The sequence below is a fragment of the Chlamydotis macqueenii genome, chromosome 15 (assembly GCF_036417535.1).
Source record: "Chlamydotis macqueenii isolate bChlMac1 chromosome 15, bChlMac1.mat, whole genome shotgun sequence".
NCBI lineage: Eukaryota > Metazoa > Chordata > Aves > Otidiformes > Otididae > Chlamydotis > Chlamydotis macqueenii.
In genome coordinates this window covers 4274177-4300979 of record NC_141570.1, presented here as the reverse complement: position 1 = coordinate 4300979, position 26803 = coordinate 4274177, and the positions used below count along the sequence as shown (strand labels likewise).

General features: G+C 55.7%; 1 protein-coding gene across 2 annotated transcripts; it reads right to left on the bottom strand.

The window, feature by feature from the left end:
* Nucleotides 1-7924: 7924 nt before the first annotated feature.
* On the bottom strand, nucleotides 7925-25185 carry MMD2 (monocyte to macrophage differentiation associated 2). 2 transcript variants are annotated; one of them, XM_086760243.1, is made up of 7 exons: nucleotides 24889-25185; nucleotides 13443-13524; nucleotides 12599-12759; nucleotides 12428-12502; nucleotides 12038-12139; nucleotides 11310-11399; nucleotides 7925-10942 (listed from the first exon to the last, which is right to left on the bottom strand). In XM_086760243.1, the coding sequence occupies exons 1-7, from the start codon at nucleotides 24933-24935 to the stop codon at nucleotides 10516-10518; spliced, it is 984 nt and encodes a 327-aa protein (XP_086616369.1). In that variant the 5' UTR covers nucleotides 24936-25185; the 3' UTR covers nucleotides 7925-10515. The 2 variants fall into 2 exon arrangements, with proteins under 2 accessions (XP_086616369.1, XP_010124764.2); XM_010126462.2 differs by having other exon boundaries at nucleotides 10592-10942; nucleotides 11310-11379; nucleotides 24889-25181.
* Nucleotides 25186-26803: the final 1618 nt, after the last annotated feature.

The following is a 26803-nucleotide window of genomic DNA, read 5'->3' as shown; positions in this document are numbered from 1 at the left end:
TTCACTAACGAGTTTACGGAGCAATCTCATTTTTTTTAGAGGTGAAACAGAAAGCTCAAGTGCAAATGCAACTATTCTGAGGTCACAGCTAAATGCTTTTGCTCACCGAGAGGTGAAAATGGGCTTTAATTAGCCTTTCTAAAAATGTCCTGACTCCGGCAAATCTCCTGGCTGTCGCTAGTTTGCGGAGGATGTTGAAGCACGCGGTGGCATTGCTGACAGCGCTGCCCTTGCCGTGTTAGCAGCGACTGGAGGAGACGTGGCCGCGGTTGTGTGACAGCTCCTGGTGCACCTTGGTCACCGGGAACAGGTTGGAAAGCACGATGCTCTTCTGGCTTTAGGCAGAGAGCAGTCCTGTCCGGTGCCACTGCCGACATCTGGGGCCGGCTTTGAAATCGCATCCGGGATGTGAGACGCTTGCACGGCGCTGATAACACCGTCTGCTGCACCACCAACCGCTGGAAGGGGAAGGTCCGGAAAGAAAATTTGAACACTTCTGATTCAGGCAGGATGAGGATTTCCCTCATAACATGCAGCCCCTGTGTGGGGAACAGGCACGGGCAGGGACTCCCAAAATATCCCATCTGCGTCTTGCAGCCCCATCTCGCTCGGGCGGGATCTCGCCGCCGGAGCAAACCCTGCGCTACCACGCAGAATGATGTTGGCCCTGGAAAGCCTCCAAACCACCATCATGTTCAGGAAGAAAGAGTGTCCCTGCTGCTAATAGAAGAGGTCACCTTCTAACCCAGAAACAACTTCTCGGCTGCACACGGAGGATTTCTGCGGGGTGCACATCCCCCCACCCCAGGAGCAGAGCCCCATTGAACGCCACAGATGGGGAAACTGAGGCACCAGCCAGCGCTAAGGCTGCAGGTCGCGTCCGGGAGCTGTGCCATCCTGCTGTGCCCCAAGTCACCCCTTTTTCCCCCACTGAGTCCCACCATTTCTGGGAAAATCCTGGGGTTTGTCACTCTTCCCAAACCCAAAGCGAGGGCACGGCAGCTGTCTGGGTGCTGCAGGGCAGGGAGGGGAGCCAGCAGCCGCCCCAGCTCTGGCATGTCGCCGCTGCCTGGCTCACGGAAACAGGGTTTAGCCATGCGCCTGGGAAGCAGGGTTTAGCATCTTGTGTTTTGTACCTCACCGGCTGAGACCAACCTCGGCCCCAGCAGCTTTGCCGCAGCTCGCTGAGTTTGGGGAAGGCTGTTCCTGCTCCCAGCTTGCAACTGGGGAAACTGAGGCAGGATGGACTTAAAGGTATAGCTTCCCCTGTGCTGCTGCTCCTCCTCCAGCTGAGCCCAGAGCCTCTGCCATGGATGTCCCTTTGTGTCTGCTGGGTGACATCTTCCCAGGAACGCTGGGGCAGAGCCGACCTGGGGAGCAGGTCAGGGCGCTGGCAGACAGTGGGATTTGGGAACGCCTTCCCCATGCTGTTAGCACGGCCCCGCCAGCCCTCATTAAGATCAGCCGGAAGAAAAACTACCCCAGCGTCCCCACGAGACCTTGCCATCAAGGATGCAAAAGCCAAAACTTTGTCATCAAATCACTGTTTCCAGTTCATGGATTTAATCTCCTCCACCCCAAATTACCTCCAGCACAAAGGGAAACCTTTTAACATCTGCTGCTGGTGAAATTGTTCCTCCAAACCCACATCAGAGACACCATCCTCGTTTCTTGCAGGTCCCTGCCTGGTTTTGAATATGTTACTTATAGCTCGGCTATTTTCCTGCTCTTGCCTTCAAATGCAGCTCCTACAGAGTGAAGGGGTAAAGCCATTTCATAAAAAACAGGAAGCCTGGATTGAGAGAAGCTTCTAGCCTGGTCACCCTGTCATTCAACATCTGGAGCAACACTGGGGTGATTTCACCAGCCCAGGCCACCGGAGAAATTGCAGCGTTATCCTCAAGACAGTGTAACGCATGGTCTTAATCGCTTCAAGGACTCGAACAGATGTGATAAGATAATAACAAGATGGGCTCTTCCCACATCTGTATGCCCAGGCATGCCAGCCACGGGCATCTCCAAGGCGGCTGAAGAGAAACCGCAGTATGTGCGATGCCGTCAGGTCCTGCTGCAAAAGCAGGGATGCTCCAGCCGGACCCAGCTATCTGGGGACAAGCCAGCACGGGCGGTAACTCACTGGGCACATCTCCCCGCTGATCGGTGGGACACGCACCCTGGTCCTCCCCAGCCTGGGTGAGCCCCCTCCTCACTGCAGGCAGCCTGGTTCCCCAGCTGTGCCATTGGAGGACACATGCCTGCAGCTACGGAGGCATGACGCAGACCTTCCAAAGAGTCCCTTTCTTCAGCATTCAGTGATATCTCCTCTGCTAATGACTACACAGGAATTAGGCAAAAGCTGTGATTGCCTCTATCTCTATCAGGTATCCTCTGCCTCCTCACATGCTCCACACCAAAACCTGCTGTTTTCCCCAGCCAGTGCTGCATGTACTGATTCTGCAGAGCTATGACAAATGCTTTTGGCATTCACATGGCCACCACATGTCTTTCCTTCCTTCCACAACCAACTCTGAAACTGCCGGGGACTTTCCTGCTGGCACTGAGGTTCCTGCTCCCACCATGGGTGAGCAGCTCCTTCCCACTGCCCCCACCCTGTGCCGGGGCAAAGTCTTCCCTTCCTTGCCATCCTTCTCATGTGCCTCTTCTCCTTCCATTCATCCTCTTCCTCAAAACGGGCCTCCCCCCATGTCATGCGTGGTCCCAGGTAGGCGTCTGTTGCTTCTCTGCAAGAGGAAGAGGAGGAGCGGTCCTGGGCTCACAGACCTCAGCTGCTCGCAGCACGGCGGCTTTGGAGGGCTCTGAGACAGTGACCCCACTACCGATGCACATCTACCCCATGGCAAAGAGACAGGGAGAGGACAGCCATGGGAAAAGAAATGCTATTGGAAAGGAAAGGCGAAGGAGGGGAGATGGGGTCAGCAACAACCCCGTGACCTTTATCTCCTTCTCCCAAGCACACACATCCCTGGGGATGCCAGGCTGGAGACCCTCTCACCCCTGGGTGGATAATGAATCCCGGACCAGCTCCTTCCCTCAGCGGCCACAGCATGCTGGGATGCTGACTGAGATTTGCTTTTCCTGAATTTCCATCTATTTTGCTGGACATTGAGGGCAGCCACTGTCCCACTCACCCTCCCACCACAGATCTGTGAGAGCATGACCACTGGTAACCGAAAAAGAAAGAGAAAAGCAGCACGGGTGTTTCTCAGAGAGCCATCAGGGCACAAGAAATACTCCTCTCCGTGGCTCCGCCACGATTAAAGACAAACGCGCCACCCAATTAAATCCACTCATCAGGGCCTTGCCGCAGGTTCAATCCAGCCCCTCTTGCTGGCCCAGTGCTGGGGCTACGGGAGAAACTTTCTGCAAGGCGACGACGGGTCGTGACGCAAAAGGCAAAGAGATGCTGAGCCCACCTCTGCCGCCCACCGTTTCTTCCTCTGATTAATCGCTCCCACCAGTTAAATATTTATGCCTTATTTCCAGTGTGTCTGCCTTCAGCTGCCAGACATTGATTCTTGTCATGCTTTCCCTTGCTCAATTAACGAGCTTTTGGCTACCATGTATTTTTTCCTCTGCAAGAGTGTTTAGATGCTTTAATCAAGCCCCCCTCATTCCTCTCTGAATCGATTTACGAGTAGCCTAACCCAATCGCAGTCTCGCCTCCTGCTGTAAAACACTTTCTGCAGCTCCTCGGCCCTTTCCCCTTGGTTCTCATATCGCCGCTGCCAAGATGGAGAGACTGGGTTTGGCTGTCATAAGCCTAAAGTCAGCTCTGACAGCGCCCTGACCGAAAATGCAAACAGGTATTTTTCCCAGTGCAAAATTTCCCGTTACCCTGAAAATTTTTAATTCTCCAGCAGAGAAATTGGGATGGATGCGCATCCACCCCCAGGCAGGGACCTGGTGAGCCCCGGCGCTGCCTCTCCAGCATCTGCGAGAGATCTCCTGCCGAAAATGGTGCGTGGTCGATTTCTCATCCAGATTAGGGACAGGAAAACATGTACAACTCCGGTTATTATTTTTGGGTGCAAGAAGATTTCCATTTCCCACTCGGCTCCAGCTAGGATGCCTTTCTCTTGCCCAGTTTACCGCCTGGATTTGTACAAACTATTAACGCTGTGCTGCTCTGGGTCAGCCCTGAGTTTTTCCAGAAATCATTTCTATCTTCTTCCAGATTTGTGATAAAAGCACCGAAACATGGAGGGCACGCTACCAGCAAGCAGTGCCCAGCAGCGATAATCTCCTCTGATAACTGCCTTTGAAACGGATCGGGTTTATTTAATATCGGCTTTCTTGACACTGTGTAACGTCAGCTCTAAATACTGGACTGGACTGACTTTTTTTAATACTGGAAAGTGTAGGTTTTTACAAGAATATCACCTCCCATAACTCAAATGCTTCGCAAAAAGTGTGTTACAGCCAGAAAGTCACCTCTCACGTCGGAGACTGAAATAATTTCAACTTGCCAGGAGTTATTTTCCATGCAGCCACGTTGGATGGCAGGAATTTATTCCTGGTCCTGAAGCCTTTAATCAATTAAAGCCTCAGCCAGGTTTCTCCCTCCTCTCCCCGGGGTGATACTCTCAAGCCAATCAACCTGTAGCTACCAGGTCATCTTATTCCCTTTTGGGAAGAGCAGCAACACTATTAAAATACTTTTTAATCTTCTGGAATTTCCCTGGGGCCCGTCCTGGCGGAGACGGAGCTCTGTGTGGATGGGCAATGAGGTTTCAGCTATAACCATCCTAGGACGGCAACCAGAAAAGCAATTTCCCCCAGATCCCTATTTGAAAAAAAAAAAACACCTTTTTTTTTTTTTTTTTTTTTTTTTTCCAATTTTTTTCCTTTGGACAGAAACCACTCGAGTCGCAGCTTCTGTCTAATGGTAACAACCGCAGCCTGGATGCTGCGAGCAGAGGGAGAGGCCGCCCGGCACTGCAATGTGGAACAAATTATAACTCGGAGAGCAAAGGAAATGAGAACGCCCTGGACGCGGCAGCTTTGACGTGCGCGCCTCGGCTCCAAATCCTGCCCCTCTGCAGATCCCATCCCTACACCCGGGGTAAGGCCCAAACCCCGCTGTTCTGAATCAGAGCCCCCACTCCCCTCTGTTCTGGATCAAGTCTTTTCTTGTGTGAGTTTTATCTGTCTAACCTAGGGCCAGAGCAGAGGCTGATAATGTCGATGCCAGCCTCGGTTGCCGTCTTTAGCCGGATCAGAGCGGGTAAACTCCTTACCACGTTATTATTAGCAGCAGACACTGTGCAGCAGCGCCCTGGACCCCATGGCCCAGGGACCATTCAAACAATATAAAGGCAGTCCCGGCCCTGCAAAGATGAACTAACACTTTTTTCCTAAAGGCAGCTATAGCTCCACAAACAGATTATAAAGATTTGGGAACCAATTCTGCAAGGACAACAGGAGTCCTTTTAGCAGGCTTTCTTTTCTTGCCTTTTCCTTTTTCCCCTTCATTATTTTTGCAGGATCTTTCAAGCCGCCAACGTGCATCAGCTCTCTGGTAACGCACAAGTCAAAATGCCAGCCCTCTGCCCCAGCAGCTCTATTCACACACACACGCAAGAAACCTTTTACAAAGAGTATTTGCTTTCTGCTGCCTGCTGAGCAGCCGAGTCTCGGTAGGCTGCCTAATTATAAGATCTTAGCAATATTTTTTTTTTTTTTCACAGCGATAATTAACTGGTCCTGGAGAGCGCTGAAAATAAGCACTTCCCAAGCAAGTAGCAAACTCCCCTGAGTTTTCTCTGCTAAAGTTCCAACTCAGCACAAAACCGCTCCAGCCTCACGGGGACATAGAGCATCCCAACACCTCGCCGCCAAGGCCTGGGATGTCACGACAGTCACAAGCAGGTGAATACAGGTGAAAGAGCGTGGGTGGAACAGCAGTGGGATCCCAAGGGGCGTGCGATGGGACAAGGATCCCAAGAGGCGAGTGATGGGGATAAGGGTCCCAAGGTATGCGTGGCCAAGGGACAAGGATCCCCAGGTTGCCTGGCCATGGGACAAGGATCCCCGGCGCTGTCTTCCCCCAGCACAGCCCTGCCCGGTGCTGTTCCGCAGGCAACCGGACAGGTTGGGTCTCCAACGGCAACGGCAGAAGCCGCAACCCTCGCCGCGGCTTTCCTCCTGCCTCCACTTTCCAAGGGGACGAGAAACAAACATTCTCATCATGGGGTGGGGGTGAACGGGACACGCACACACCTGCCAGCCCTATCCCAGGGAGGGGCTCCCGGGTGGGGGGGGGGGTGGAGGGGGTGTCCCAGGGATGCTACAGAGGGGATCTGCCCCACCACCACCTCTCCCAAAAAGAAAAAAAAATAAATGGGGTAAATGGGGTAGGGTCTGCCGTGTCCTCCCCTCTCGCGTTGCGCGCCCCCGGTACTCACCGTGCGGGGCTCGGCGGGGCGGCCTCAGCGCGGCCCCCGGCGGCTGCAGCGCCCGAAGCCGCCGGGGCTGCGGGGCGCGTCCGGCCGCCGGGGGCGGAGCGCGGCGGAGCGGCACTGCGGCGCCCCCAAGCGGCCGCCCGCTCGCAACCGCTGCCCCCCCGCGCCGCGCAGCGCCGCGCACCCGCGGGATGCGCCCACGGGGGAAAGGGGGCTCTGCCCCTCTCCGGCCGTGGGTTACAAACGGCCGACGCCGCGGCAGGGCGATGCCTGCCTCTCCCCGCCGGTGCCTGGGCGCGGTGCCCGGCGAAAGATCCCGGGGAGCGAGACCGGCAGCTTTGGCTAAACAGGTTTTATCAAACCGGCTCCAAAGTCGCTCTGGATTCTCCAGGGTGGTGGTTGGAATTGGGAAGGGATGGATCACCACCGCGCCAGGGAGTTGTTCGAGATGAGGCAGTCACTGATGCTCTGCCTTCCTTGGTTAAAAATTCTCCTTTCGGTTAAATAGGTGTTTCTCCGTCCCATACTGCACGATAGCGCTTTGGGTGGGAAGGTGGGTCTGCTCCCAGACACCCTCTGGGAACAACAGCGTAAATGCAAAGCGAAGCCAAGAGGCCTCCCAGTCCAGCCCCATCGCCAACAGCAAAGAAATTGTGGGTGAGGTGGAAGTTGCGGGTCAGGTTTCGGGGTGAGTTCAGCTGCCCCCAGAAGCAGGGAACCCTACCGGGTTCTCCGGGAAGCTGCTGAGCACCGCAGCCCTGGTGTGGTTATGACAGAGGTGCGAGCGAGAGGGCAGCCAGTGGACGTGCAGAGCCTGGGGCAGGAAGCGCCGGCTGGCAGCCTCCCTGGATGGGGACAAATTTTCCCTCTCCAAGAGGAGCCACTGCCCGCGGGACCGGGTGGGTGACACTGGGTTTCCCCTCCGGGGTCCACAGCGAGCGGTGCTTACCCTCTGCCTGGTCTGCTGCTGATTTTCCTCCTCACTGGACCTGGCATCCTTCCTCCCCTGCGGTGGCAGCTCCAGGGGTCAACACATGTCAACCGCAGACTGGGCCACCGCAGGAGGGGACGTGACAGGGCCAGAGCGGGTGTGCAGGGCTTTATGCTGAAACCACTTTGGTGAAACATTAGCGAGCCCTTCCTCCGGGGCTGCCCAGCACAGGGCCGCCGACCCCGATTTTTTTTTTTTTCCAGGAAACTCTGTAGCTTGGAGCTCAACCCCTCCCTGACCTTCCGAATTTTCCCGTGCAGCTGGTGCGAAGGGCGAAACGATGCTACACCCTCCCCCGGCAAGCTGAGGCAGCAGATGGCAATGCCATCCGTGCACTGAGGTGAGTCGGTGCTCAGCGCTCTGTCGCCGTAAGCGGCGCCTCACTGCAGCTGGTTGAGTGGCGCTTCTCCTCACCAAGGAGCGATGCCATGTGGGGCAAGTCAGACAGAAAATGTGTTTATTTCCAGATACTGCAGGGAAACTCATTTTTGGTTTAACAAGCAGGCATTAGTGAGGTATCTTGAGTTTTTATTTCAGTCCTACTCCACAGGAAACAATACTCACTAGCGTTATCTTCCTTACATTTGTTTTTTATTTGACCTGATACTCTGTTAAATATAAAATACTGATTGAACAAGAACGGACGGTGAAAAACACAAAATGCTAAAAAAATCCCACTAGCCCTGCTCCACAGATATCTTGAGTGTTACGAGTCGTTTAAAATCGGGATAAAACAGGAGGACAATCCGATAACCTGCTCTGTGCCCCCCACCCTGCTTGGCAAGGCAAGGGTTTAGGAAGCAAGAGAAGAGGGGGGGTTTCTCAACTACAGAGAAGCCCACTCAGCAAATCCAGGCTCAAGGCAGGGTGACGATTTCCCCAGTGGAGCCCAGCCACCCATTCCCACCTGGACTGGGTTTTCAGCAGGAGGCTGAGCTGAAGTAGCCTCAGAAAGGTCCTTCTGGCACCCCCCACCCTGTGCCTTGGGAGCCCACGGGACAGATTTAGGGCCAAAAGCCCCCAATGGCAAAATGGCTTCCAAGATAAATCCCATGGGATGAAGCCCACGGACAAAACATGATGGTGATCCCTGGGCATCCTCTGCCCCTGCCGGGGACATTTGTCCAGCTGCTGGGATGGCTGTGTGCACGGTCTGTCCCCAGGTGGTTCTCCTGTGGGATTTAGTGACAGAGCGGGAGGAAACCCGGGCACACTGAGCCACAGTTGTCACCGTGCCCCAGGGTGGCCCTGGGAATCCTGTTCCCTAAACTCAGGGAGAATTGAAGCCCGTGTATGTAAAGCACTGGTCATTCTCCGAGTGCTTCACGGGGTCCTCACGTGAGCCCTGTGAGGTAGGTCAGTGTCTTCACCCCCATTTTACAGATGGGGAAACTGAGGCACGGAGAAGGGTAAAGACTTGCCAGACAGCAAATATGACAGCTCCTGCTTCGGGACCCCATATCTATGCCAACCCCAAACGTGCTTCACCAACTGCTGGTTACTCACAGCTCGTCCTTCTCCACCCCTTCACCTGCAGCAGGTGATGGAGCAAGGGCTGGGACCTGGGGGCCTGGGACAGGGAGCAGCAGAGACCAGGCTCACATTGGGTCATTCACCCCTTGTCCCTAAGACCACCCATCACCCCAAGAGGCGTCCCAGCCCAAAGGCTGCTTTGGGGTGCCCACCAGCAGCCCCATGCTGGGCTGGGGTACCAAGCACAGCACCCCGGGCTCCTTATGGGAACCTTCTGCCTGTGGAAGTGAAAACCCACCGGGTTTTTTCACCAACCTGGTGACCTCAGCCACCACGTCAGAAGGGAAGAGTATCCAGATGCTTTCTCTTTGGTAATCTGCTGCAAAATGGCATGGCCTTGGAGAGCTGGCCCTGGACACCGCACGCTGGGGGGACGCTGAGCTCTGCGGGAGATGGGACAGAGCTGAGAGCTTGGTTCCTCAGCACACCGCCAGAGAAACAGGAGATGCGGGACGGTGGCTGTAAATCTCCTTCGCTTGCCATGTCACGCTGAGACTTCTGCAGTTGCTGTTAATCCAGAGGCCAAAGAGAGAGGATGGGGAATCGATGCCTTTGGGAGCTCCCAGGGAAGGCGCGGGCAGGGCTCCCGGCACAGACCCCGGCACACACCAGACCCTCCCAATTCCAGCAGCTCTGCTGGCATGTTTGGGGAGCAGGACCAGGAGAGGTTTTCCCATTCTGTCAGTGTCAGGGCTGCTCCTGACAGCTAGGCAGGCGCTCCATGTCCCGTTATCCGGCCTTGAAGAGCACTGTGTAGCCGTGGTCAGGGGTTTAAACACCGAGCATCACCAGGAACTCCCCATCACGGCTGACCTCCGAGCACGACACGGATGCGTCCCTTCCCTGCAGCATTCCCAGGAATGTTGGAATTCCTCCCAAAAATGGATTTAAATCTGATACTGAGTAGAGAAGGCAGGCAGCCCTGTGATCCCAATCCAAGGAGGAGAAAGAAAATCCCCTGATGGGGATGGGCTGACCATGGCCAGGTGGGTGCCTGGAGCTGGATCCCCATCAGGCAAAGGCACGTGCGCAGCAGAGCCCGGGAGCAGGGCCATGCTTCAGGGCTACCACCAGCACCAGGACCAAAGAGGAAAACAAAGCCCCCCAGGGAGAGTCCATAGGGGCTCTGATGGCCCATCTAGGAGGGACATACCCAGTTGTGCACTTAATACTGGCTTAAAGAAAGAGTTTTCCAGTGCTCAGGGACTCTGGGGAGCCCTGGAAGAGACTCAAGTTTCAATCTCCTGTAAGGCTTTGTTGACTCTGGACCTTCCCACCAAGAAGTTGGGAGGGGTGGTTAATGCTGACGTGACTTTAGGACCTTTTAGGAGCTGAGCCTGGGGCAGCCACGTGCCCAGGAGTTCCAGGGGAGAAGGGCTGCATCTCTCCCCCTGCCTGGAGACCTCCAGTCCCCTGGCTGGCCCATGCTAAGGGCTCTGATAGCCAAACTGAGGGTGTCACTAGCCAGGGACATGCGGGACCAAGATCCTTGCTACCATGGGATGCTCGAGGCTCCCCCGAGCTCCCAGAGAGCGGTTGCTTCCCTCTCCCCCGCAGGCTGTCACCATGTTATGAAACCTTTGCCCAAAAAAATAAACAGTTCCTGAGGTTAAAAACAACAAAAAAAATCTGTTTAAAATCAACCTCCAGGCCCTCCTGTCCCTGCAGAAAGGGCAAGCTGCTACCCACGGGGCGAGCAGGTGGTTCGGGACGAGCCCACAGCGCAAGCTGCCTCCCCGCTCCTCTCCATGTCCCCGTGTGCCGGTTGGCGCAAGTGATGTCCTTAAGGCATCTACCAGGATGTTTTGGCCTCCAGTGCGCCGGGCCGGTAGAGGTACCTCCAAATGGCATAGTAGTGGATGCCAGCTCCGATGGCCACGAAGAGGTGCCAGATGGCATGGGCGAAGGGGATGCGGCCGTCGCTTTTGAAGAAGACCATGCCCAGGCAGTAGGAGAATCCGCCGGCCACCAGCTCTGGGAGGCCGTCCCTGTTGGGCTGGGAGCAGGCAGGGCTCAGCGGGGTGCCTATCCTTTCCCCAAGGCTCCATCAAGACCAAAGGCTGCAGGATACGGGCAGGACCCTCACCCTGCCTTCTGCTGCACCCTCCCCTCCAGCAAAGCATCGGGGACCCCGCAGCCCAGCTTTGCTGGGAAGGTTTCAACCCAACAGGGCTTAGGCAGCAGATCTCCTGGAGATGCATGTGGTGTCTGCTGGGCACCCAAATCGTTTGCAAAACCCAGCCAGGCCACGTCGTGTGCGGGAATGGCTTCATCCTTCGCGCATCCAACCCACCAGAGACAAACTGGCCCTATGGGGACTTGTCCCTCGCGCCAAGCCCACGCGCTTCCCAGCGGTGGCTTACCATGGAGAGGATAACCAAGGCGGGGAAGAAGCCCATGATGACATAGCACACCAGCTCCACCAGCTTGTACCTGCCACGACAGAGAAGCCCCTTGGAGGCGCACGGGGAGGGAGCATCAAATTTTACGCTTGCGATGTCCGCTGCTGTTTCTATAGGAAGGGGGGCGGCGGTGCCCCCACAGCAGGTCCCACCTCCTTGTGCATGACCCACAGCAGCACGGCAGGGTTGGCACCCTGCTTTGGAGGGTGATGGACCCCCACCATGGCTTGGGAGCTGCCAGCTCAGTGCCAGGTGCCTGGGGCTTTGGGGAGACATCTGGGGCCTTTTGCTTTCTGTTTGGTGCCACCACGTGGAAGAAGAAACTCATGGCAGCAGATCCCTGCTCCCACATCCCCGCTCCTACATGCCCTGCTCCCATGTCCCTGGCCCAACATCCCTGTTCCCACATCTCTGGTCCAGCATCCCTGCTCCCTTGTCCCTGCTCCCACATCCCTGCCACAGAAGCTCCTAAAAACAAGGTGTTTATGGGGAAGGGCGTGGCCCAAGGAAGCCCTCCACTGCCAGTTGGCCAGGAGGCTACCCAGGGACCCTGTACCTGTCTGTCTCTCTGTTGTTGTCCATCCTTCTCACTCTTCCCTGCCAGCTACCTCGGGGTGTTAAGCGGGGCTGGCAGAGCTGAGCTGGCCTCTGCGGTGCCCACCAGCGTGGGGCCAGGTAAAGACACTCACCGCTCATGGAAGAAGAAAACGTAAACGGTCCCGATAGACGCCATGATCCAGATGATCCAGCGCATGTGGGAGGCCCAGGGACCCAGCTCCCGCAGGTTCAGCCTGCAAGACCCGGGTCTGCGGTGAGGGGGGGTCCTGGTCTGAGCTGCGGGCAGCGAGGGGGAAATGCTGCCCTCACTCCCATGGCTGTCCCACCAAAGGGTCCTTTCAACTTAGAACTTCAACTTAAAGGGGTTGAAATCTATAGAAGAGGAAGGTTTTGTGAAGAGGGGTAGGGTAGAGCCTCCAGCAGAGCCAGTGTCAGAGAGGGAAACCCTGTTTGTTGGAGCCAGGCTGATTTTCTCCCCTCCAGCGGGGCCAAGCCATTGCCCCTACCCACTGGCAACTCACCAGGGAGCGTACGATGCCGCGATGAAGAAGTAGATGACCATCCTGTCGAACATGTGCAAGCAGTGCTCCACAGTCCTGCGGGATGGACAGACAGGTCACAGCCTGCTACTTTGGGAGGGGGCCTCTGGACCCTCTTCCCCTTCCTGAACCCCATGCAATCAGGGCTGGTACCTGAGATGCCTCTTCTTCCAGGAGATGGTGTGGAAGATGGTGGAGACGATGAAGAGACTGGACAAGCCAAAGCCGTAGATCCAGGCCGAGATGGTTTCCCACTGGTCATCAGAGAGGATGTAGAGGATGGAGCTGCCGAGGATGCTGGGCAGGATCCAGAACTGCAAGGGAGAAGCAAACCTCTCGTTGACCCTCTGTGTTTCCACTGGGCCTCTACAACACAGTCTCTGCTTTTCCTTTTAGGTGTTTCTTTTACTTCTGGACGAAGCTACCGCTCGTAAGGGGCAGGCTGACAACCCTCACCAGCCAGGCAGGGTCTCTTCCCATGTGGTGCAGCTCCAAAATAGCTTCTCCAGGTGGAGGTAGGGAGGAGGAGGAAGGCACAAGGAGGACGGATACCTCTGAGACATCTCCCAGAGCTCGGAGTAGGAGCCACCAGCTCCCAAGTGAAACCCTGAGGTGGGGAGCACTCGCTCCTGCGGCTGCCTAGGCAGCACCATGGGGCACCTGTCATCGTTCCTGCTGTGAAAAACGCTCCGTTTTCAGGGAGCTTTGGAAAATATTCTTGCTCCAGTAAGCTCACAGCTGGCTTCCCCGAGGACACGGGGCCATGGTGGGTGAAAGCAAGGGAGATGCACACCAGCTTCCCAGGGCAGAAGGAGGGAGAGCATCCCCGCTCCCCAGGAACAGCTGGGGCACATCTGCCTCATCGCAGCCCCAAGACCCTCAGGAGGTGCTGCAGGGCTGAACACAAACATTTTATGTGTCTCCTGAGGTTTCTCAGGGGATCTCCGGGGAGATGAGCACTGTCCTCCCTCGCCCCAGGACGGGAGTAGGCACTCACTGCGTGGGTGGCACAGTTTGCCGCATGTTCGTACTCCGTCGGCTGGTACCTGCAGTTGGACGGGACGCGATGATTCATGAACCTGCAGCGAGAAGCAGAGAGAGGAACACGCTCAGGGGATGAGGTGTGGGAGAAAGACCTCTTGGAGGGGTCTGCATGGGGACAGTCACCAGCCTCCCATCCTGAAGCCCCCCCTGGCAGTGGGCACAGCTTGTCCATCTGGCTGGTCCCAAATGCCAGGTCTTTCTCAGCTCCAGCTCGGGCTGAAGCATTTCCCAACAGCTGCCGTTGCTCGGAGAGCAGAAGGCAGGACCCAGGGCAGGGAGGGCAGACATGGCAGTAGTGGGAAGAGCCCCAGCAGTGAAGAGGGCACACAGGGCATGGCGGGGACCTGCTGCAGGTCCCTGACCCATCTGGCAGTGACACCCTCATGTCACAGCAGCGTGTCTGGCTCCTGCAGGGGTATCCCCACGATGCCTTTGATTTCTGGGTACCACCTGCATCTACCTCCTACCCACAGGGGCCGTGTGTCCCAGCACAGATTGCTGCAGGGGGAAACCCCGCCACGCTCTCTTGGAAATCCGTATCTTTATTTTGGTTTCTCTTAGTCTGAGGTATCAGCTGGCTTATAAAGACCTTTTCTGCTGTGGCTCAGGTCAGGATGGCCGAGCTGAGCGGGTGCTGGCAGGGCCGCCCTGCAGGACCTGGGCTAATTGCCTTCTGACCCCGTTGGCTCTCGGCTCCGGTACCATCTGCAGCGCATTTCACAGCTGAGCTGCGCCCGGCGACGGGGCTCAGGGGCTGGCAGGACCTTGCTGCTGGGCACAGGGTGACCTCTCGGTCTGGGGCACTGGGAAAGTTCAAGTCCCCTCTCCCTGAGCCACTCATGTCCGGTCAGACCCCTCTGCCATCTCCTGCCTGCTCAGCCCCACAGCCTGAGCCGCTTGCTGCGGAGCATCCCTGGGGATGTGGCCGTGCCCACGTGCCATTGCCTCCATCCCAGGGGACACCGGGGATGCCCTCTCCATCCCATCGCTCCAGCCATGAGTGCTGGCTGGGCTCCCCGTGCCAGAGCCATGTTCCCCTGGCAGGAAGACATTACTGTCCCCAGCGTTGCCAGGAGACTGTCCCCAGCTCCCCTTCGCTTTCTGCTTCCCTTTCTTCTCCCTTTTAATAAGAAGGCGGAGGGGCGAAGGCCAGACATCCCTCATGACGTTGCGGTTGCTGAGGAAACACATTGGAGGCCTTTTCCTTGAATTTATTTGTTTTAACAAAGCTCCACACCGTCTCGCCTCCGTTCCGGCCATTGCTCTTCAGAGAAGTAACGGGGAGCAGCGGTGGGGCCAGTTCCCACAGCTCCCCCCCCAGGGCCAAGCAGTGCCTGGACCCTTTGGGAAGGGATCCATGGGATGTAAATATCCCTGGGACAGGGACGGAGAGGCCGGGAAGGGACCCCCCTGCCATCCCCACGGGATGAGGTCGGACAGCGTGTGCATCCCTGAGGCCCAAAGCCGTGCTGGTGCTGCACGCTGCAAACGCCTGCTTTTCCCAGAGGGAGAAATAGCCTTGAGGAAGATCTTTTTTTTTTTTTTTTTTGACCTAGGGAGAGATTGCTCTTGTTTTTCTGGTCCTCTTTCTAAAAAGCATCATCCTGCGAAGCATGGGAAGCAGAGCATCTTGGATGTGGGACCTGGCTGCAAAGTGCTGGGCCATCCTCTGGGCCCTCCTGGAGCTGCCACCATTGCATTTTGGGGCTAGTTGGGCAGATTTTGGCAGTTCTCTGTGCTCGGGAGCAGAGCTGTGCAAACAAGCACGGGAGCAGCTGGTACTTGCACATCTCCTGGCAAGGCAGGGTGAATCCCCGGCTGCCCTGCGGTATTTTGCTCCCCAGGGGTGGGGAGGTTGTGTCCTCACCTCTCCTCTCTCCTGGGACTTTATCCGTCTCCCAGGCCATCCTGGGATGCCAAGCATCAATCCGGCTCACGTCTCCATGGGTGCAGGGCAGGGAACAGGGAACTCTGCTCCTGCCCTGCTAGCCAAATTCATGGTCATTGCCAGCTCTGTGTCATCGCACCCATAGGCTTGGGGACACCTTGGAAGTGTCCCTGGGATGGGAGGAGACGATAGCGGCTTGGCCCCAGCAGCCTCCAGCCTATGCTGCCACCCGGACCCAGCAAAGCCACGGTGGCATGGCTCACCTGACACGATGGCTCTGGGAAGCCCTGGGCAGATGATTCCACACCGGCTGGGTGCTTTGATGCATTTTAGCACGGGCTTTAGGACTGCAATGTCCAAAAGACCCAGAAAAGTTTAAAACTTCCCACACGGCAGGAACGCGAGCATGTCCATGTTCAGGGGTGATGCGTGGGAAGCAGAGACCCAAGGGCTCTGGGCAGCTCTTTCTCCCACTGCTGTTTCTAGCAGACGCTATACGGACCAGCTACATGAAGATGGGGGGCCCGGTGGGGGTCCGAGCAGGGGTTTTTCCCTGCAGCCCCAGGGTTTTTTGCCTGCCCTGCTTGTGCCTGCTTCCCCCTGGCCCCTTTCCCAGGGAGGGAGGCTGAAAAGGGCCAGTGCAGCAAGGCTCCGGCCGGGGAAACAAAGAGCCCCTTGTCCCAGGCAGCCGGGGCAAAGTGCAGAGCCAGCTTCCCAGGCTTGTTCCTTTCTCCTTCTCTTTCTCCCACTCTGGATTTTTTGTGGCTTTGGTTGGGGGTTTTTTTTGAGGTTTTTTTTTTTTTAGTTTTTTAAAGACTTCTAACCAAGGACAAAGTTCTGACCTCAAAAATCACGCAGATCTGTCTGGCCTTTGCTTTGCCAGGGTGGGAGAGAAGAAGGTAAAAAGGAAATTAAAGTAAATTACTTCTTGGGATGGCTCGTGTGTGAGCATCTGAGCTCTTCTAGGGACACCAAGACAACCTGGATCAGCCACTCTATGGGCACCACACACTCACACAGGCAGAGCCGTGGAAAGATTTGCAGGAAAGCTGTCACCTCCACGCATGGAGGGGGAACAGCCCTGATGCAGACCCAGGCCAGGCTGCGATTTGGGAAAGAAGGCGTTTAGTCCTGCCTTTGACACTGACTCTCCAGCCACACCACTTCATCTCCCTCTCGCCCTCCTTTGCCCCTCTCCAAGTGAGGATGGCAATTTTGAGATCCTTTAGGCGAGCTGGTGGAAGGATAATGTGAGGAGGGTAAATCACCACTAAGATGGGGAGGTGTGAGCTGGGGGTTGCCTCAACTCCCATTAAGCAGCTCATCCCTGCTCTTGCCAGAAGCCAGTCCAGCACCTGACACCCCCAACCCCGCTCTAAATCAGGCTTTATACATGACACATGGCTATGTATCCATACATTGAGGAGCCCTGCACATTGCTGAGGCAGCGGCCATGGCCATGACACGTGAAGAGTCACCACATCCCCTTCACAACCCACGAAGTATTAAGAACAGCCAGCATGTCCAAGGTTACTCCCAGGTGGTGTGAATCTCCCCAGACCAGCTAATCTCTACAGGTTTCACCTGGGAATGGCTTATAAAAGGGCTGGGCTTGCTCAGGATCTGGCCTGATGGCTTTGGAGGTGGGATGCTGCTTTGCTGTATGTTCACCCTCCTGCCCAAGGAGCTGGGGCATTTCTGTGTTCCCTGCTGGGCAGCTCCCAGAGATCTGACTGCAAATAGAAGGGATTTCTCTTTATAACTGGATATCAACACTGATTTTTAAGTGGTGGCATCTTGTCAGAGAAAAAGGATGGAGAAAGCCTTTGCAGGATGCTGACCAGCAGTGGTGGTAAGTCGTACTGGGGCCCTTGGGTTGTCCTTTGGTGGAGCAAGTGTTGTGATGCCTGAAGTGACAGTGATGGAGCAGATGTGTCCCTGCAGGGCAGACTGGCCCCAGATCCCTCTTCAGTGCCTGATCTGGATTTGCCCTAATGAGCCCAAAGGCACAGCCAGTGCAGATGTCAGGGCTTGGCCCTCAGGCTTGTGCTCCTGTGTGAGCTGCAGCGGCATCCCTGTAAGCTGGGACTCAGCGTGTGCTCTGCCTCTGACCTGCAATCTGGTAACGCTCCAGCTGCGGTCCCTGGTAAGAGGCTTCATCCCCTGGAGCCTCTCTGCAGTTTGTGATTAGCTCAGTCCTGGGAAGCTGCATGTGATGGAGCAGGGCCCCAAGTATTGCTCACACACAGGGCACGGTCCCAGGATGCAGGAGAGGCAGCGGGGATGTGCTCAGGGCCCCCTTGAGTCCGGGACATCAATTCTGCAACTCTGTGATGTGGGAAGGGCTCAGCAGAGCCCGTCCCCTCTGTCCAGGCAGCTCCTGGTGCAGAGCCCCCAAACTCTGTGGTACCACAAAGCTGCTTTCTCAAGCACTCGAAATCCTGCTTTTCCCTCCTACCCACTGACATGGGAGCGTTTGCCACTGGGAAGGAAAAACGCAAGGGCTCAGGCTGATGCTGCCCGGCGTTGCCATCTGCAGAGCCACCCACGCTGGCACGTGCTCGGCTGCGTGGCACCGCATTAAGAGCCAAAACCTCCATTTCTATGCCTGCTCCTATGTGAACATACAGTGTTCCTGGTTTGGAAAACTGAGCTGCATGTGCCATAAGCTTGGGGGTCAGTTCCTTGGGCTGGGGGAGAAGGGACGGCCAGGACAAGCCTGTTCTGCAGGCTGCTTATCTGACTCCAGCCCATCCCACGTGAGAAGCAGCAAGATGGCACAGCGTGTTCTTTTGTACTGCTTCCTGGCATCGCGCAAAGAGCTGGCAGCTTGGGTGGGGACTGACTGAGGTGGCAAACTGAAAGGCTTTTCATCTAAACCAGCATCTTTCGGCTGTTTTTGTGGGTAAATTAGCAGATCACCAGATTTCTGGAGTAACCTGCCCATGTGCCCCTGGTGCAAGCCTTGCTTCTACAATGCAAGTCAAAACAGGTGGCAGATTGGGCATTCATTTATCACCTCTGATTGCCCTCATCCCAGTTTTGCTTGTTCCTAGCACTCTGAGATGTGGAAACACCCTAGGCTGGCTGTAGACCATCCCCTGGTACTACATACCCTGCATGCCATGAGAAATGCTGGATGAGTCCACTTGCTGACTTACAGGTGCTCCTGGACGGGGACCACGTACTCAGCTGTGTCCATGCTGTGCCTGGCCCTGAGATGTCCTCCACGAAGGGACAGGGAAGATACCCTTGGCACAGACCGCTGCCACAGCAGTGGGTATGTGAGGAGCCAAGGCTGGCAGGACAGAATATGCTGCTGTTATTTCCCTGACCACACCAAGGGTGCATCTGATTCCTGTTCCTCACTCTTCACTGTAGCAGGGACAACCATGGAAGGCTCCAGGCCAGGCTGGGTGCAGGTATCAACCATTTCTGCACCAGTGAGAGCCCATATGTATCCTGTGGGGCTTGGTTGGTGGGTGGAAACCCAGCAGGTAATTCCCAGCAGGGTCGTAACTGTCCACGTTCCCAGCCTCTCTGCAGGGAGATTTATTTTTCTCTCCAGCAAGCTTTCTGCTCTTTATGTAGATGGTATCTCAAACTCCTCCAAGGCAATTCACGACCCTGCGACTACAGCAGAGCTCTTTGTTTATTCACAACAGATGGGATTGGTGAGTGTTTCCCAAATTACTTTCTGTGCTAGGACTTCTTGTTTCGTTTGGTACTCATGAGACCTCCAACAACAGCTGATTAGTCACAAAATGACTCTGATGTCCCAGGTGTTTTGTGAATGTTAGGAGAACTGTTTCCAGAACTGAAAACTCTCTATTATTCACAATTTGCTTGTTTGGAAAGTCATTGTGCGTGTTCCTTGCTGCCTTCCCTGGATTGCCCTGAGCACAGAAGTTAGTGGGACAAATCCTGAGCCAGCTCTGACGGGTTAAAAACAAGGTGGGCAAGAGTGAGCACGAGCACTAGCCCCTCTGCTCACCAGCAGAGGATTTGAGCAGTTTGGGGGTTGGAACCCTCCCAGCCTGTAACCCCAGCTGCCACTGGGAGATTACATGGGCAGGTTGTGGTTTCTCAGGTTTGTACAGTCTCCTTATCGCATCCCCTGAGAGACAGCCTGGCTCTCATTGGGGATTCCTGGATGCTACTCAAGTACAAATGATATTTGTAAATTATCCAGCAAATACCTCTGCACAGAAGGAGAACCATGCATTTCACCACCCAGGCAAGCAGATACAAGGATTTCCATCAGTATTTGCAACAGAGAGCAGGGCTGCATCTAACGCTATGGTACCAGCCAGCGCTGCTGAGTGCAGCAGAAGAGGTAACTCCCTGCTCCTTGACCTGCTGATCTCTCTCTGCATAAAATCCTTTCCTCAGCAGCAGCAAGCCTGGACCATTAACTTGAAGAGGAGTACAGACTTGGATCCAAACTCTCCTGAAGGTCAGTGCTGCTCAGTGTCACTAATTGGCACCTGAAGCAAATGCTGGGTACGTGATGCTCATGGTATCACATTATCGTGAGAAGATGCAGTGGATCACATCGTACTCTGGATTATGAGCACTGCATGAAAATGTTGAGGTTTGGTTTCACCTGAAGAACCCCAAAGGAAGACCCCAGCTCTGTGTGTTTGGTTGTGTTTTCCCTGCTCAGAGCAGCTGTCCCCTTTCAGCATCTCTCTGGGACCCAACCAATCTGCTTTGGCAGCTGAGCAACCTGCAAGAGCAACCAGCTGGAAGAAGTTGAGCTCTTTTCCCTTCCTTTCTGTAGGAGTTGTACTTGGTTTGCACTGCTTTGTCTTGCTGTGGAGCTGGGGGTGTGAGAAGGGAGGAGGAGGAGAAGGCAAGCCTGGGAGAAGTCCTGGCAGAGCCCCACCACTTCCATTCACTGACCTGCCGTGCTGGGCAGTGGCTTGCATTTCCCATGCGTCGTGTTGGCAGCTACCTCATGGAGCTGGCCATAGTGAGCTGTGCCAAAGAATCACATCAGGCTGATATCCAACACAGGCTGAAGAAGGGAAAATACCATCAGGCATCCCTTTCCCAGGCAGCCAAGAGACCATCCTTCCCCCAAAAGCAGAGAGCACAGGGCTCCGCTTGCGCATATCTCCAGTGCAGTGATCCCCACCTGAGCCCATCCTGCTGGGTACCCCGACCCTCCCAAAGGAGGGATAGGGGCAGTTTGAGGGAATATGCCATCACAAATGGCACTGAGTACTTGTTGCTTTCAAAATACCTGGTGCTGATGATAACTATGCCCTGGCACGTAAACCTACATGAGATGAATCCTATCAATGCTATCTTAGAGGGTATTGGAGTCAACGTGGCCCCAAGAGCAACAAATATGGTCAGTGATATCAGCTGATCCTGGATTCCATGGGTATTTTGAGGGCCTTCCCATCTCTTGGAGCAGTGCCTTCTGCAGCAAGGGGGTCTGCTCAACTGGAGGCAGCCCAGCTGGTCTTGCTCGGGATGGTGGGACGGGGCGGGTGCTTGCATGGCAAGGAGCCTCTGCCTCTTGAGCAGCGATATCCACTCTGAAAGCATTTCCCTTCTCACCGCTTCATCCCACGCGGGCTGTGGGGGAAGCAGAGCTCTTGGAAAGCATCTCGGTGTGTGTGGGAGCGAGCAAGGGCTGCTCATGCTTTCATGGCAAAGCAAACAGAGACTAGATCTTCCCAACGCAGTGCTTCTGCTCAGGCTGTCAGCCTGGCATTGCTTTTCTCATGTTTGGGGTCTGAGCACCCCAATGTTTTCTCTCACTTCTATTCCTGCTGGTTCTCCTCTCCTGCCTGGAGATGCTGGAGGAGGGGTTGGTGAATGTCTCCTCGTTCCATAATTACAGCTGCCTTTCCCAGAGCAAGTGTAGGGCTCAGATCTCCATCCCCTTGTGCTGGTGAGGAGGTGGCAGCATCCATACTGCGGACACCGGGCAGGTGAGGACAAGCCTCGACCACGCACCTGCAGAGGCCCTTGCTCTCCCTAACCTCCTGCTTCTGGGCTGCGAAATCCTGGCTGCTCCTCTCCCTGTCACTCTGCACAGGGCGAGACAAGCAAGCGCAATAAGATTTAGAGCCTTTTACATGAACAAATCAAATCATGAGCTGCTATCGGTTATTAAGGATGATTCAGTGCCCTGCACAGCCGGCAGCTCCCAGCAGACCCCTCTCCGTCGGCTGCTCCAGAGCTGCTGGAGCCGTCCAAATACAGCAGCTCCCGTCATAGTCGTGTTGCCTGTCAATTATGGCTCTGGATGGCCAAAGTTCGGGAAGCGCTTTGTGTCCCTGTGGGGAGATGAGGGCTGAGCCACAGCCCCACGGCAGCTACACGGGCAGGCGGCACTGGACCATGTCTGAGTAAAAAATGGGCCAAAGCGGGGTCGGTCAGCATGGAGGTGCAGGGATTGGTCGCTGGCTTGGTGTAACCCAGCTGATGAGACTCCGTGAAGATGCAACTTGTGCTGATCTGTTGCTCTGGGGGTACCTTTCTGTGAGCTGGGAGAAAGGGAGGGAGAGTTGGGGAATGACCATCCAGCAGTCGGATAAAGCAGGAGGAACTGTGTCTGCTTGCACCCCATCGCTGCGTGCTGCTGCCACTGTTGTGGCTGAATTTGGCCTGTCTGGTGGGAGGTGGCTACCACTGGCCACGGCACAGGCTGTGAGCGACAGGGAAAGCCTTGCAGCAACCGTGCTTTTTAACTCACTTTCCCCATGGGGGCAGATGACGGAAGAGCCTTCCAGACCCCGCAGCAGAGCAGAAACCACAGAGAGCCTCATCTATAACCACAACCTCCTCAAATGGCACTGCCGTGCATCCCTGCTCCCACCACAGCGACAGCCCCCTCCCTTTGCGTTCTTCCCCTCTGCCCCCGCTGTGATGCTCTGTCTCTGAAGCCCAGCCAGGAGGGATTCGGGGACACCCCGGTGCTCCTCCAGCCCCAGGTTTTTCTCTTGGCCGTTCACGAAATGCTCCCACATTGATCACTGCCTTTCATCTCTTTGTTCAAAGCCTGGTGCCTTTGCTGCAGCTTTCATACAACAGGTCTTTCATCACCACACCGTATTTTATTTATTCCTTTTGGCAGCTGTATCGATGGCCGAGCTCCTGCTTTCTTGGTCCTCACTCAAAATTAGACAAAACGACATTAAAAATGAAGCTGTTCCAGGCTTTTCCACCACAAGGAAAACTTTCTGCTGTTTTTTCTTTTTCAAAGAAAGCCACAAGCAGGAGTTTCTCATCCTCTGAAAAGACGTTGTAAGACCCTTCTGATGCCTTGGAGGGTGTGTGCCATCATGAGCCTCGTGGCTCCATGAGCCTCCCAGCCCCTGTTGCAGAGCCCAGTTCCTGTTACTCGCAGCCCAGAGAAGCTGAAAGAGCATCCCCAGCACAAGGGAAGGAGCAGCTTTTGGGGTTTATTCTGGGATATGCCACAGCAGAGCATTTCTGTGAGAGGAGAGTTGGTGTGTGCGGAGCGCAGGGGGTGGAAGGGGATTAGCCAACTGTTATTTTTAAGCACTAGGCTAAGAGGATCTTTGCGGTGATGTAGGAAGCTCTGGGTTAGCATCACACGCTGGTGATCGCCTTGTGGTGAAAGCCAAGGGAGCACCCATCTCCTTCTGCTCCCTGTCCAGCCCTGGCGCCCAGTGAGAGGTGGAGGATGCCCTGCAGACCTGATCCTTCCTGTGACCATCCCCACCCCATGTGTGGGCTCTGTCCCTGCAAGGCATTCTAACACCTCATCCTCATTTAACAGATTGTCATGGTCCTTTCTGGAGACAAGGTTCGAGCACGCTGATTTTGGATAAATCAAGCAACAGGTTGGCAAATGGGTTCTGCAGGGGGGAGGTACCGAGGTGGGGGGGCAGCCCTTGCTCTGCTGCTCAGCTCCCAAAGAGCCTCTGCACCACTGCTGTGAGGCAGAAGTAGGGTTTTCCTCCTGCTCTGGGGGTACAGAGCTTTGCTCGGCTCCATCTCTCCCAGCCCTGTCCTCTACGCGTGAGCTAGGCAAAAAAAAAGTTTTGAATTCTGTTTTCACAAGAGGTTTTGTACCAGATGCATTGTGCAGACCTGCTGGGTACCTCCTGCATCTCCCCCAGGCAAAGGTTGTTAGGAGGCAGCTACAGCATCAAAATGGTCTGTGAGCAGTTGCCCGTATGTTTTAGGCTGCTCTTGGAGGTGCAAGCATGGATTTTCCTGTGGGACAGCTGGAAGGAGAGGAGCTGGTGGCTTGCGGGGCTGGGAGTGAGGTCTCCTGCCCTTACCCAGCCCAGGTAAACATCCCTCAGGGATGCTCCTGCCTGGAGCAGGTGAGAAACACCATCACCACTTATTTCCAGAGTTTTCTCTGGTATCTGCCTCTAACAGGACCACTGCAAGTCTGGCAGTGGCAGCAGCAGAGCTGAGTGCCCCCAGGAACTGCGTGAGCCCATGGGACCCCCTGCAGCCATGAAAACATCCCCACCATGGTCACAGTGAACGGGGGGGGAGCTAAGCCTGTCCTCGGTGCAAAACTGAGGATCCTCAGCATCCCTCAAGCCCCCGTCCAGCCATGCATCGCCCAGCGCGGTGCGATCTGACTCATCCTCAGCCGCCTGGAGGGCTGCAGGTGGCCGCTGTCCCCGTGTGTCACCCACCATCTCCTTGCTAAAGGCCACATCTGATCCCACAGTAGTGTGTGTGGCTGAGTGCCCTCTGACCCGTGCCCAGCGGTCCTCAGGTTTCCCCCTGTGGAGGCTGCACCACGAGGTTTCCTAAGGCACCTGAGCTTTTAAAACAAGTGCCTGCTGCTGCTGGAAAACTTAGAATTGTAGAACAGTTTGGGTTGGAAGGGACCTTTAAAGCCCATCCAGTCCAACCCCCCTGCCAGGACCAGGGACATCTCCAACCAGATCAGGTTGCTCTGAGCCCTGTCCAACCTGGCTTTGATTGTTTCCAGGAATGGGGTATCCACAGCTTCTCTGGGCAACCCGGACCAGTGTTCCACCACCCTCACTGTAAAAAATTTCTTCCTTATATCCGGTCAGAATCTACCTCCCTGTATTTTAACACCATTACCCCTTGTCCTATCAGAACTTCCCTGGGTATCTCATGGAGCAGGGGGAAGGATCCACTACCAGTGCATCCCATGGGAGCCCTGCACCCAGGTCCAGGCTGGGGGAGCCACCCCGGGGTGGGGGCTTCACCTGGGTGCAGAGGGACCCCCAGGCAACATCGGTCCCTCCATGGAGGGTTTGCAGCCAGCAGTGGGGTCCATCCCAGTGGGGAGCTGGGCTCCTGGTCCCCCAGTAGCGGGAGGAGCGTGACGAAGTTAGACGCAGCAAGGGCTCCCAAGGATGCTCAAGATCCCTTAGGGATGCAGAAAAGCAGGGAGCCTTCTCCCGAAAGCCAAACCCGCACCTGCCCTGGGCTTTGGGGGCACTCAGCAGCTTTTGAAGGTCCCTTCGGGCTCCATCCTGGCTGGGGCTATTCCGGGGTCCCGCAAGCACCCGACGGCTTTTACCTGGCGTAGGGCGTCTTCTGGAAATCCAGGAGCCGGGACACGAACATCGCGGCGGTGCCATGGGGGGGTCCCGGGGGAACCGGACCAACTCCGCGGGCTGCTCGGGGCGGGGAGGAGCAGTCACTGTCCCCGTCCCCTCCCGAGCAGCCGGGACACGGGGAAAACAAAGGCCACCTCCGGGAGGGGCGGGGGGGAAGACAGCCCCGCTGCCGCCCTCGGATGTGCAAAGAGGAGGAGGAGGAAGGAAAAAAAAAAAAAAAAAAAGAAGGGGGGGATCCCGTTCAACTCCGCCTGGCCACAGCAACCTGCGCGATCTCCCCCAGCCGCCCCGGCAGCTTTAAGCACAGCTAAAAATATTCCTTCCCCTCCCCGCCGCCACCCCCGGAGGATCAAATAGCAGCAGATTTGAATTGAAAATGTGATTAAAGCATCGCGGGGAGGGGAGGGGGGGAGCACCCAGGGCCGGGTGGGCTCTTCAGGAGGGGCACCGAGATGTCCCTCCCTTCCCCAGGGCAGGGCCAGCCCGCTCCGGCATCCCCAGGGACTTGCTTTGTTTGGCTTTGCTTTGATTTGTTTGATTTTTTTTTTTATTTTATTTTCCCCCCTCCATTATTTTCCAGAGGCCCCGGCAGGGGTGGGTGACTCTGCCCCAGTCCCATCATGTGGGATGCCCGTGGGTGAGGGGCATGGCTCCCACCAGCATCCCACCATCCCTCCCTGCTCGGGAGGAGGGGGACGAATCCGCAGGACAGCAGGGCAAGGACTAGAGACCCCGGGATCCCATGTCCATCCTAAGCCTTCGCCCCTCCATCCTCTACATCTCCCAGGGAGGGTCGCACAGGAGGTGAGATCCTGACATCTGTCTGAGGTTGGGCAGCTCAGAGAGGGAATGTAAAATGTGATAGGGGCTTGTCTGCAAGCAGATGGGCATCATCTGCACCCACCCCGTGCCAGAGGATGCAGGCACCTTCAGGCCAGCAGCTAAGGGACAGGAAAGGTGATGTAAGGCCAGCAGCAACTGGAGGAGGAGGAGAGCCCCAGTCCTCCCAGCACAACGTCTCCTTGCTGATGCTGTAATAACGTTGATGGGAGTAAGGTGGAACAGCCGAGGACATCTCGACATGAAGGCTTTGGCTCAGATGGCCATTTCCATGGGAGATCACACAGACACATCTCCCAAAAGCCAAACCAGACAAAAATTAAGGGGTCTTTTAACTCAAGGCATGTTTCCTATCACGGATGGAAGATGCCGTCAAGGACCAAGCTGGCATCCGTGGGATCCAGGAGGTGGAGGGGAACAAAATAAGCCCCATCTTTGGGAGGACCTTCCCAGCGTATCTGGGACAGCCAAGCCCCGGCTGAGAGCAGCAGGTCCAAGCTGAGATGCAGAGTGAGATCATCTCTGAAAACCTCTCCCACGCTCTGCCACTTAGCTGGGAAGATTTTTTCCAAGTTCCTTCTCCAGCCTTCAAGATGATGAGGCTTTGGCAAAGGCTATTTAACGATGCCTGTGCCCTGCTTTACCTTTTCTCTGGGCCTGAATAGAGGAGGAAGAGAAAAACAGCGATAAGCGGTATTTAACAAAATAACCCCCATCCCTGAAGCCCCTGGCCTGCAGCCGGGGGTGCTGGCAAGGGACACCTGAAGTGAACCATCAGTCCTGAAATAGATCTGTCTCAGAGGGCAAAAGGCAAATTGAATGAAAAATAAGTTACTATTTTTGAAGCCTGAATCCAGTTGTTATGGCAACCAAAGCCTCACGCATCATGGTGGGGAATGGCTCTAGCCCCAGCGCTGCCTCCAAACCCAGCGGCCAGAGAATCGAAGGAAGCTGGGAAGAGCTCAGTGGTGGGATGTGGAGATGTCCATGCTCACACCACCCATATCCCACTGGGATGCATCCTTTTCCCGCACA